Source organism: Fukomys damarensis, unplaced genomic scaffold (genome assembly GCF_012274545.1).
Source record: "Fukomys damarensis isolate Sample0158 unplaced genomic scaffold, DMR_v1.0_HiC HiC_scaffold_25, whole genome shotgun sequence".
Taxonomy (NCBI): Eukaryota; Metazoa; Chordata; class Mammalia; order Rodentia; family Bathyergidae; genus Fukomys; species Fukomys damarensis.
In genome coordinates this window covers 19,391,792-19,403,845 of record NW_022900937.1, presented here as the reverse complement: position 1 = coordinate 19,403,845, position 12,054 = coordinate 19,391,792, and the positions used below count along the sequence as shown (strand labels likewise).

The window sequence follows — 12,054 nt, the reverse complement described above, 5'->3', positions numbered from 1 at the left end:
TGAGGATGAGATGGGGATCAGGACGCAGGTGCCACGTGGGTGAGGGGTCCCAGGAGCGAGTGTCTGGGGGGCTCTAAGCCCAGGTGTGGGAGGGGGCCAAGTGGGGAGGACGCAGAGGCCGCAGCCCGCCTGCCGCCCAGGTGGCAGAGGGGCCAAGACTGGAGGGGAGCCAGGCGGCCGCGGTGTCCGCGCCCCTCCCCTCGCTCAGCCCTCCCACTTCCTCCGCGCCGCGCAGGGAGCCGTGGCGCCAGCGCGCAGAGGCTCGAGGCGCAGAACCAGGAGGCTCCGCTCGCCGCCAGGACCTGAGCCGACCCGACCCGACCCGACCCAGCCTCGCGGCCATGGACCTGTCGCGGGGCCTCGTGGTGGCCTGGGCGCTCAGCCTGTGGCCAGGTACGTGTCCCCTCGCCTCCCCTTGATACCGCGAGTCCGCCCTGCCCGCCGGAGCCTTGGGTCCCCGTGTCAGGAGCGGGACGCGACGCGCCTCTCGGGGCGGCTTCTCGAGGGCACCTGGGTCCCCCAGAAGCGGTCGCGGCGCAGCGGCCCCGCTAAGGAGGGCGGTGCGCGCCGACGACTGGGAACTCTGATGCGGGTGCGTCTGGGGCTGGTGACACCACCGGGGTTCCCGGGAGCACAGAGGGCGCGCGGCCGCGTCCCCGCCTGTGCGGGAGGGCGGAGCACCCCGAAGTTGGAGAGCCCGGCGCGCCGCCCCCAGGCGGGGAAGACCCGGGGCGAGCACTGGTGCTCAGAGTCCCTGGCTGGGACCCAACGGAGCTCCGGAGCATTGGGCGCCTGGGCGGTGTCAGGTCCAGGTTCTCGGGAAAAGTTACCTGAAGGCTCAGGGCAGCCCAGACCGGTGCTCGGAATTAGGCAATTATTCAATAACCCGGGGAAGCCGCTGTTCAGGTGTGAGCCGCCTAATTACCTAATGCACTCCAGACCCCGGCACGGCCAAGCCGGGGCTCTGGGCTCTGGGGTACCCCCGGCCACGCAGGGAGAGGCGGAGATGGGGTCAGCAGTGGGGGTCCGATGCAAACGGCAGCAGAGGTGCCTTTTGGAGCTCACGTGGAGACCCCAGCCGGCCCTCACCCTCCGCAAGGGCCACCTGGGCTAACAAGTGCGCAGGAAGGTCCGCCTTTGCCAAGGGCTCGGTCTGGAGGGGAGCAGTTCAGACCCCAGAGTCACAGCTAAAAGCAAGCACTGCTGCATGTATCTGGAGCGTGGGAAAGGGCCAGGGTCCAAGCGCCACCAGGCCAGGCCATCCAGGAACCAGCTGCAGGGGACCAAGGCCACTCGCGGTGCTTTGAGCAGAAAACAGGGCTTTAGAACAGTCCTAAGATCACTAGAGATCCAACCACGGAGACGGTTTTGCATTTCTGTGAGACTCCAGGGCCTGCGCCCAAGTGGCTACTGCAGAGGGGACAGAGAGGGCTTTGGACTCATATCTGGCTCCCACCAAGGGCTGTACAGCCCTGTGAGGTTGCTTAGGTGGCTTCTCCAGCAGGTTCAGTGCGGGAGGATGGAGTCATTGGCAGACTAAGAAAAGCTAACACAGGCCTGGCGCACAGGAGGGCTGATCAAGGGTGGTTGGTGGCATTGTCTAGGGAGGGGAAGGAGTGAAGGACAGTGGCAGTTAGGGACCTCTAAAGACAGGGTTTGTGACTCAGAGCTGCCTTTCCACGGAGAAAACCACTTCTGCATGATGTCTGGTCAGTTTGGGCTCTTGCAATGTGGGATTCATTAAAGATATCAGTCAACGGGGAGCCACATCTGCTGGGGGTGGGGCCAGGCACACGTGCTGCCAGAGGACAAGGCAAAACCGGGGCAGCGGAACAGAAGCTCGAGAGAGCGGCGCAGAGAAATGGGGGCCATGTTCAAATACTCAGCATCAGCTGGATAAGCTGGGAGCCTTCCCGGGGGGAGGAGACGGGGTTTAAATAGAAGAGCACAGAGTGGCTGGGAGGTAAAGTGAGCCTGTTCCTATTTTAGAGCACTATCTGCTGGGACTCGTTGTTTGGTTGTTTATTGTATGCTTATTGGTTATTTTGGCAATGCCAGGGATTAAACCTAGGTCCTTCACACCGAGCTAGCGCACCAGCCCTTCTTTTTGTTTTATATTTTATTTTGAGACAGGGTCTGGCAAGGCTTGAACTTGTAACCCTCCTGCCTCAGCCTCCCAGGAAGCTGGAATTACAGGCATGTGCCACCATGCCCAGCCCTCCTGGCACTAATTAAAGAACAAAAAGATGACTATTTTAAAACCACAGGGCCAGAGATTTAGCTTAGTGGTGCCACTGCCTGCCTTGCAGTTACAAGGTCCTGCGTTCGATCCCTGGTACCAATAAAATAAAATAAAATAAAAAGTAAAACTACACAGGTAGTTCAGTCAGTGTGGACTCCTTAGAATGGAGGGCTCTGAGGCTTGGTTAGATCCCCTCATGAAGGCCATGTGAGTTCAGAGTCTCTGCCTTTCTGGAGTTCCTGTACAGACAGGACACGGGAAAGGGGCAGGCACGGCCATCAAAAAGCCCCTGGCAAGAATTAGACAAATCCAAAGACATTTATAGCTGGCCTTTAGAGAGAAAGCCCTGGGGTCTGCCTGCCTGAGATCAGCCTGATGTCTGTCAGTTAGGGTTTCATGACCATAACAAGTTATTGTATGTCTTTGTGCCTCAGTTTCCTCTCCTGTAAAGCAGGGAAAATAATAGAATTTATAGTTATCACAAAGACGAAATGAGCAGATGTACGCCCAGTGCTTGGCAAGTCTGAGGCTGGTGTTAAGCCCTTGGGAAGTTGTCTGTCTTCTCTAGCACATCATAGTCATAAGGACACAGGGTGCACAAATACGAACCTTTCAAAGTCAAGCCCATCAATGTATCAAAATGTGTCAAGGCCCCAATAAACTTTTTTAGCTCTACCCCAAAGCTTTGGCCAAAGTGTGGGTCACAGTGAAAGCGAAGCGATGGTTTTCACCATTACAGTTGTCCTGAGCAGAGGGACCAGACCCTTTGGCGAGGCCCATGGGTGTCCTTGTGGGTAGGATCCCAAGGAAACGTGGTACGGAAAATCACAGAGCCAGACGCTGGGGATGCAGAAAGGTCCAGGCCTGCTCTCTGGCTGGGGCAGCAGAGGAGATAGTTTGTCACCATCACTGTGACTCCCTTTTTCTACCTTGCTGGGAGATGGTCAGCCAAGCTCCCCCACCAGATGAGCTGAGGAGCCTCTGGAGCCTTCTACACCACCACGGCTGAGGGGTTCTAGGAGATGGGGTTCAGTCCACCCTCTTTCTGCTTAGCACCCCTCATTACTCCTCTACCTTGGACCCCACATCTCCTTGCCCTTCTTGTCATTTCAGCTGAGGAACTCAGACAGTCCCTTTGCCCCCTGTGGACCTCCTTCCTTCCCCCCAGTGGCAGGGACCTCCTTCTGCCCTCACCCCCTACACTTCCAGCAGCACCCTGTTGCTCGGGATAGAACCATCTTCTGAGCTGCCCAGCCTTGGCTCTTGCTACGTAGAAAGGAGTTCATTGGAGGGATTTAAGAAACTTGTTTACTCTCTGCAGTGCCCAATTCGAGGTATTACTATCTCCCCTCAGGATTTGAGGTTTCCCTCTTGGAGACGTAGCCAGTCATTGTTGCAGTGCCACTGTGGAGAGGGGGCTGTTGTGACCCTTCCTCCGGCTGCCTCAGGACAGCCGACTGTAAAACAAGCTTGAAAGATGCTCCCATGCGTCTCAAAAGTGGCGCCTCTGTTGCTCACTTAATGCCCCTTCCTTGGCCCTCCGCCCCCCACCCCCAAATCTCAGGCTTTCACCAAGAATCCAGAGCTACTTGACAGTTAAGATGCCCACACACCCTCAGCGTGGAGGGCCTGCTAGAGGGAGCTGGGGCCCCAAGTGGGGACCATCCCCAACCCCACCTGTCCATCTCATTCTCAAGCAAATGTCCAGGATTTTCTTACCAGCGAGGGGAGAAAGCAGGGCGACAGAGTCAGTCATCTGGAAAACCAGGCGTAACAGAGCCATGGGGAGTTTCTATCCTGTGGGTTTAAAACCCGAGTCACAGGTGTGCCCGGCCTCAGCTGGAGGGACTCTCACGTGGTGTCACGCATTAGTTCACCCGACACACAGCACAGCAGGTCATCAATGGGACACGGGCCGGGAGCACTGCCTGGGTTCAGACAATTCTGTTTGGGTGGCCCAGGGCTTTGAGTTGCTCAGCTATAAAATGGGTGGCAGAGTGACTTCACACGCCAGGCCCAGGTTAGTGACTCAGAGTGTCCAGTGCTCGGAGCACCACCCGGGCCCGGTAAGCTCTCCATCCCTGTGGGCCATGCTGGGCAGCCTCTGCTCCCTGCCCTGCTGGCTCCCGCTCTCCTGCTCCAAGCCTCAAGCCTGTTCAGTTCCTTCCTGCTGAACGGTGCTAATGAGAGCTCACAGCTGATGCACCCTGCTCACGGGGATCTGCATTTTGACTGGGCTGTGCCCTCCGCCCAGAGAGGCACCTGGGCCGCTGCTGGCAGAGGAAAAGGTGAAGCAAGGGATCTGCCGGCGTGGCCAGCCCATCGGGCCTTCTCCATCTGGTCACAGGAGCCCTCCCCAGCCCCCATCATGCCGGGCAGCCTTGTCCCCTAAGGTGGAAGAGTTCGGCCTGTGGCTTGGTGTTGCCACTCTAAGGCGAGCAGAGGTTTTTCCACGTGGCATGTGGGGCAAGTTAGGCAAGTTGCTATAGCAACACACTCCAGGATGCCAAACAGGATGACACAGGGAGGGGGTTCCTGCCTCTTCAGCTGACGGCTTTCTCCCCCTCTCCATGCCCCCGGCAGCGTCACTCAGCAAAGCCAGACCCCAGACCGTCAGAAATCCCAGCCCTGCGGATTTCCAGGGCTGGTTTCTCCTCTACAGATCAAAGCGCTGGGCATCTGGAAGGCATGGAAAAATCGTGAAATGGGCTAGCAGCAGTGTGCAGAGAACACTTCTATAGGTCCCTCCTGTCAGTCAGGAGAGGCCAGAGCAGGACTGCTGAGCCCATTAGATGGATGGAGAAACTGAGGCTCTTAAAGGTTTAGCGATTTCCTGTGCTTGTCCCCAAGAACTCATGGGTACATGGGGCTGGGTCTTCTGGTCAGGCGTGAGGTCTGGAACCTAATTTGTTGGGCCCATCAAGGGAGCTGAGGAAACAGGATGCTTCCGCCAAAGGAATGAACTTGGAGACACGGCTTTTCTCCGAGCCCACCCACGCCACTCGCGCTTACGCAGGACCCAGTGCACCTGGAGATGTGAGGCTCAGCGCTTAAAAGTCCTCGATGGTTTCTAGTTGGCCCCTGCAGAGCCGGAAACCAAACACGAGGCCCTTCCAGTCAAGGGTCCCTCGGCCCCTGCGTGGTGACGCGGCCCTCCAGAGGCCAGGCCTAGCAGCTCCTCCATTTCACAGACAGGTACCCAGCCCAGGCCCCTCCTGGCTCTGGGGCTTCGTGTTAGACAAGGTGCAGCCTCTGACCTCTGCCCTGCTGTCCTGAATCCTCCTGCACCTCCTCTCCTTCCTTCCGGCCGCTTCCGGTCATTCCTGGGGGCCCTGCTCAGCCTCGCCCGCCTGTCCCCCTCCATCAGGATCAGCACTCGGGCCCCTGCGTGAGTGAGCTCAGGTTCTCCCAGACGCCACATCGCTGATGACCCCTGTGTCCCCAGCTCCTCCTGCACAGGGCTGGACATAGTAGGTGCTCAATGAATGTGTGCTGAAGGACTGAAAGAACGGGAAACGGGGGTTGTTGGGACGAGACGGGTGTTTCTTGCATGTGTACCCCAGAAGGTCCTAGCACAGCAGTGTGGGTGCTGTGGGAGTGAAGGATGCAGAGAGAGCTCTCCTGTCTTTCAAGGACCTTGTGGTTTTATAGGAGAGAGTGGAATGTTTGCGTAAATAAGTATAATGCAAGAAAGGAAGTAACAAGGGTGTAAGTGCTACAGATGAAGATTCAAGCGAAGACTCAATGTCACTTTGAAGACAAAGTGAAGACTCAGGTCAGAGAGGTGGGAGACTTTTTTTTTTTTGCAAGGATTGGTCTGGCAGTGAGGGGTTGGGTAGAGAGCACATCTGGGCAAAGCCCCTGATGTTCAGTTGCAGAATGCTGGGTGTGTGTTTGGGGGGCGACAGCCAAGAATGAAGCCGCTCAAGCCACTGAGAAGGAACCCAAATGCCAACTAGGACATTTGAATGTAGCAGATGGGAGCCACTGAAGGTGTTTGAGGGAGGGTAGGGACGTGTTCTAATCTGTGTTTGGAGAAGCTTCCCGAGAGGAGAAAGAGAGAGGTAGGGTGTGACACCATGGTAAGCAGGTGAAATAACAGGGCAATTACTGCAGCGACCAAAGCAATGGGATGCCAGAGCCCATGTGGAAGATGGGGAGCAAACCTGCAGGAGTATAAAGCCCAACAGCTCTGGGTAACTGGAGAAGGACAGGAGCCCATGGCCTGAGGAGGGTGTGAGGGCAGGAGGCAGCTCTGGGAGAGTAGGCTGAGTCAGTGCACGGCATGCAGACTTGGCCTGGAGCTCGGAAGCCCGTGGGATTGATTCTGAGCGTCTTAACCGGAGCCGTCCCAGGGATGGATGAACGCAAGTGCCCCGCAGCACGGAGCCTGTGTCCCAGCACCCTGTCCCAGGCCGGCAGTGATTCATGCCCTCAAGTTAAAGAGACTCAGACTTGGGGTTTTAAAGCCCGTTAGAGCAGAAGAAGGCATGGAGAGGGCCAGGCCAGACCACAAGCCAAACATCGGCTGTGGAATGTGCTTACTGCTGCCGCGAGCCAGGCCCGGGGCCAGAGCGTGGCCAAACTGTCACCAAGATGGTCTCTGGTCCCGCCACTGTCTTCAGTGTGGATCCATCCACCCACCCACCCCTGACCCCTTGGAAGCTCCCACAGCATCCTTGTCCCAAAGGCCCTGGTGCCCATTCCCTCCCATCGCTGCTCCTGAGACTCAAACCAGCAGGCAGGACCTTGGACCTTTTCCCCCCTGTACAGGGGATCGAACTCAGGACCTTGTGCTTGTCAGGCAGGCTTCATCCTCAGCTATACACTGAGCTACATCCCCAGGCCAGGACCTTCTTCATTCTTGGTCCTCCGTCCGACAGTCGCTGCTCTCGGTGTCCCCTCCCACTGAGGCCTCTTGTGCACGCTCTCCCGTGGCCGTCTTCCCTCACCCGACCTCAGCCTCTCTCAGGCATTGAACTTGCCCAGCCTTGCAGCCTACTTTATTTATGTGTGTCGTGTGCGTCTGGTCGCCAGAGTGCTGCTAGCCTCACGAGAACAAGGGCTTTGTATTATGCTTAACTTATATGGCCTGCACGCCAGTGCCTGGCCAGAGGAGGCAAGTGATAAATAGTTGCAAAGGAATCAATAAAAATCTCCCCATCAGCCTGTAGCAGTTGCCAGAAATCCCATTACCCAATCAGTCACCCCACAAGATAACCCAGGACCTTTGTGCTGAGCTACATCCCCAGCCCTAGAGGATGTAGGCTATTTTTTATTTTTGAGACAGTCTGGCTAAATCACTAAGTTGCTCAGACTGGACTCCATCTTAGATTCTCCTGCCTCAGCCTCCCAGAGTGCTAGGATTATAGGCCCGGCTGATGAAATTTTCATGAATGGAGAAGGGCTTTAGAAAGGGGTGAGTGGGCTGGCAGCGGGCAGCCCAGGCAGGCTCTCCAGGCTTTTGCTGCCTAACACTGCACACTGTAGCTCAAAGAGACTCAGGAGAGGCCTTGCTTTTGTGTGGTGGAAACAGAGATATATTGTAGGGCTCTCCAGGCAAAAAGGGTGGAGCTGCAGCTTAAAATGCCTCCTTTCCCACAAAAACGTGGTGATTCAGACCTCAACCACACAGTGCAGAATGTAGCTGTGTCACTAGTACGCAGGATGGAGATGGACACCAGGGCTGAAGGCAGACCCTATATAGCACAGTCCATTCCCTGGGAGCCGTCTGACCACATCTTCCTTGGTGACTTGGGGGGCTGGTGTGAAACCCATTTTACAGGTGGAGAGACTGAGTCTGGGTCCACCACAGTCCACATTAGGAGCATGTCCCACCAGCACAGAGTTCCAGCATGTGCCCTGACACGTATTCAGTATGTGCTCTTGGGCAAGTCATTGCCTTTCTTTAGAATGTGTAATGGAGACTATAACGCCTACCTTGTGGGCGTTGTTAGTGTGAAAATTAGAAATACAAAAAAAAAAAATGCCTGTCAGCAGTGGGGCGCTTGAGAAAGGTGAATAGCAACGGTCATGCTGGTTAACATAGGAGTTAAGCCATGTGGCCAAGATAATCACCAGGGTGACAGTCCTAGTCCAGGGTCTGAACCCGAGCAGACCCTGGAGACTGTGATTTTGCCAAGCAGGAAAGCCAGAGGCTGGGACTGAGCTCCCTGGCAGAGCATAGAAAGAGCACCAAAACCCACATCCCAATCTGATCATCTTGAAAATCCATCTTCTTTCTTGCTTTTTCTTGCAACACTAGCTTTGGCTTTGGCTCTACCTTGGCGACTTTCACTTAATGGTTTTTAAAAATTGACTTAAAGCAGAGTTTGGTGGCTCATGCCTATAATCTCAGCATTTCTGAAGGCTGAGGCAGAAGGGTTACAAATTCAAGACCAGCCTGGGCAACTTAGACCTTGTCTCAAGTTTGGTTTTGTCTCGTTTTGTTTTAAGGCCTCTTTAGTCTACTAAATAAACCACTTCTATTTGAGGAGTTAGTGTGAGTTTTGTTTTATTTTGTTACCTAAATGGCTTGTACTTTAGAAGAGAACAAAGGAATCTTACTAACAAGACTTAGGCTAGTTCAACTCAGGACACAAGGAATGATTAAAACATACACTTCAGAGTATTAAATGAAAGTAATGTTTAAAACAAAAGCACTTAGTAAATATTGGTTGAGTCTTCAAGATAAGAACTTTTACAAGGGCTGGGGATAATGTAACTCAGTGAACACCCCCAGGTTTCCTCCCCAGCACCACACAAAAAGAATTGACTTTAAATCAATTCATTGTCTTTCCTTAACCACATCCTAAGTAATAAGAACTGGGGGAAAAAATCTAGATTTTTGATTTGCTTCGAAATATTTAAACACCCATTAAATAAACACACAAATAATCAAGCTTTAATGTTCACTCTGGTCCCACCCGGACTCCTCACCCACTGTGCCCTTGGTGACAGAGTCCCTGTATGTGGTTCTTCGAAGGACAAATCCCTCCAGCCCCTGCTCACCCGGAACCGAAGTGCTATGGGGTTAGGTTGGATAGGGGAATGTTTTATGGGACGGACCTGGCCCCTCTGCACAGGCTGCCTGTGTCCATGGAGGCTTAGTGGTCAAGCCACCCTCTTGGGACTCACTGGTGAAAGTCTGAACACAATGGAAAGCGTCCAGGCATCCAGAGTGGCCGTTTTCTCTCACATTCAGCCCACTCCAGAGCACAACCCAGAAGTATTTTCCCAGCCCCAAGAAGCCAGGTTCCCAGCACTGTCTGGGTTGGCAGTGGCCCCGTGGGTCTGGTCTCTACCGCTGCTGTGGGGGGCTGCAGGGAAGAGGGGCTTCCAAGTTCCCCCACGCTTGAAGGAGATTTTTATGTGGAATGAGAGGGGTCCACATTTGTGTTGCCACTGTGAAGAAAGAGGAGACCCCAATCCCATCCCTGACAAATGTCTTCAGCAAGTGGGAGCTAAAGTGTGGTGGGGTGAAACCTGCTGCTTTTTTAGCACCTTGGCAACCCCAGAAAGGCCACCGCTGCCAGGGAGCCCTCCTGGATCAACATGGAAAAAACTGTCCTGTGTCTGTGGGCATCTCTGTTTCACCAGCAGCACCCCAACTCCTCACAAGGTCACCGAGTACCCTGGGCAGTGGGCACCGCTCAGTTCCTTCTCCCTCTCTTTCCCCGGTGTAGTGTGGCTCCGCCTTGTCCTACTCCAGTGCAGCGGGGCCTTCTCTCCTCACCTGGCTCTTCTCAGCCTTCATGGCAGGAGAGCAACTGCCAGTGAACTCACACAGTGGAGCTCTTGGCTGGCAGAACGTTAGACTTGCTACCACCCCACCCTTATCGATTCTCCTTTAGTGGCCATAACATAACACAACTGGACCCATCCAGGCCAGCCCTGAATATCTCAAAGCTTCCGTTCAACCACTTCTAAAATAAACATTTGGCCTTCTCGTTTCTCAGAAGCCCCATAGGGCTACGCTTTGTGCTGCCATGAATATTTCCTGAGCCAGAACTTTGATAATAAAGCCCGATGTACGTGAGAGAGAGGTTGACACCTGGGGCTCTGTTTCCAAACAAGTTTCTCTGGCACAGGGGTGGACACAGGGCCTGCTTGGCCCCATCCCTGAGGGGATCTACCTGGGAGGGCCCTTCTCAGGGTCTGGACACTCCAGATATACTCTAGAGACAGGGAGCTCACCCCCTCCTCAAAAGATGGTTGATTTCTTGGTGACAGACAGTGTCTGGAGCTCTGGACTCTCTTAGGGAACTAAAAGTAGCTGTAGACAATTGAGACTGCTTTGCAGCTCTGAAAAAGTGACCTTTCCTGAAAACCAAAGGTAACTTACTTCAGAGGGGTAAAGCATTCTCACGCCCCAGGGCCTCCCATCTCCCCAAGCCAGACAGGCGGCCACTAGTGGGTCCCTGTCGGGTGGGTGTGGGTACACCCAGGGCAGGGCGAGCCCACAGCTTTGGGAGGGGAGGGCTCCCACAGTTCCTTTTTTAGTTTACATTCAAAGAGCATGAGCAGACTGACCCTGAGTTCCCTGGGTCCTCATTACCCTACTTCCTCTCCTCCAAGGGAGAGCCCTGCCACAAATTGCATACCTTGATTCTTGTCCCGCTCTTACTTTGCCCAAACGCTCACTGAGTTAGAGCTAAACTTGGATTGCACAGGACTCTTGATCTATATACTCATGACAAGCAGGATACAAGCTTAGAAGCTAGAAAACCAAAAACAAGCTGAGGTCTTTGAACTAGTTAGTATGTTAGCAGTTCCAATTCAACTCCCTCTGAAATGGCACGTGGCCAAGAGGAGAGTGGGCGGGATCGCCACGCACAGCTGTATGGGCTGTGCACTGCAAAACTGAATGCCACCTGCAGTGTAAACTGCACCCTCTGCAGTTGTGCAGAACAATGAGTGATCCCAGGAGTGAAGTGGTAAAAGCGTACAGATATGAACTCTTTAAAACCTACATAGGAGCCAAGCATGGTGGTGGACACCTATAATCCCAGTACTTGGGAAGCTGAGGCAGGAGAATCACTGAGTTCAAGACCAGTCTGGGCTGCACAGTGAGTTCCAGGTCAGTCTCACTACATAAGTAAGACCCTGTCTCAAAAAAAAAAAAAAAATGTACACAGGGACATAGAAATAGTATATCCAGCCCATTGTGTGCCTTTTCCAGCTGAGAACACTGAGGGCCAGGGAGAAGAAAACAGTCCAAAGTTACACAATGAGTTGGAAACCACGCTAGAATTAGAATGAGGGCTTTGGAAACCCAATTCAGTTCTCCACGACCTTCCCTCCCTGAGACTCCAGGGTCACCATCTCCAGCGCTGTGTTGGCAGGTGACAGGCTCAGTGGCCTGAACACTTCTACTTGTTTTCTGTTTGACAAATTCCATGGATCCCCTGTTGTGTGCTGAGCACTGTTCTGCGATGCGGTGGGGAGGCTGACGCGGTCCCCTCTGTGGCACGCCGGGAAAGGAGTGGTGTTGATGATGGCTCTTAGGACATAGAGGAGAGCGATCTTGATTGTAGCGTTTGCTGAGGAAAAAGAATGGTCCGGGCAAAGATGGAAGAGCTTAAAGAGTCCCTGGGAGGATCCCACACCTACCCTATCTGGAGAATGAGCTTGTGGGCTTGCTGACTCCGCTGTGGAAAAAGAACTTTCAGGGTGTGTGAGTAAGAGGCACACAGGATTTATTAGATGGGAAATTTAAGAGTACACACTCAAAAGAAAGAGAGTGCGGGCCCTGGAGGGAAAGCAGCACCTTAGGCTCTGGAGCTGGGTCTTTTTTTTTTTTTTTTTTTTTT

At 54.1% G+C, this 12,054-nt stretch overlaps 1 protein-coding gene across 1 annotated transcript in view; it reads left to right on the top strand.

Moving 5' to 3' along the window:
• The first annotated feature begins 267 nt into the window (after positions 1 to 267).
• Itga11 (integrin subunit alpha 11) overlaps positions 268 to 12,054 on the top strand; it is a 95,370-nt gene continuing 83,583 nt past the window's right edge. Inside the window, exon 1 of the mRNA XM_010643305.2 lies at positions 268 to 393. Within this exon, the coding sequence (XP_010641607.1) occupies positions 342 to 393 (52 nt within the window). The 5' untranslated portion in view covers positions 268 to 341. The remainder of the gene's footprint in view (positions 394 to 12,054) is intronic.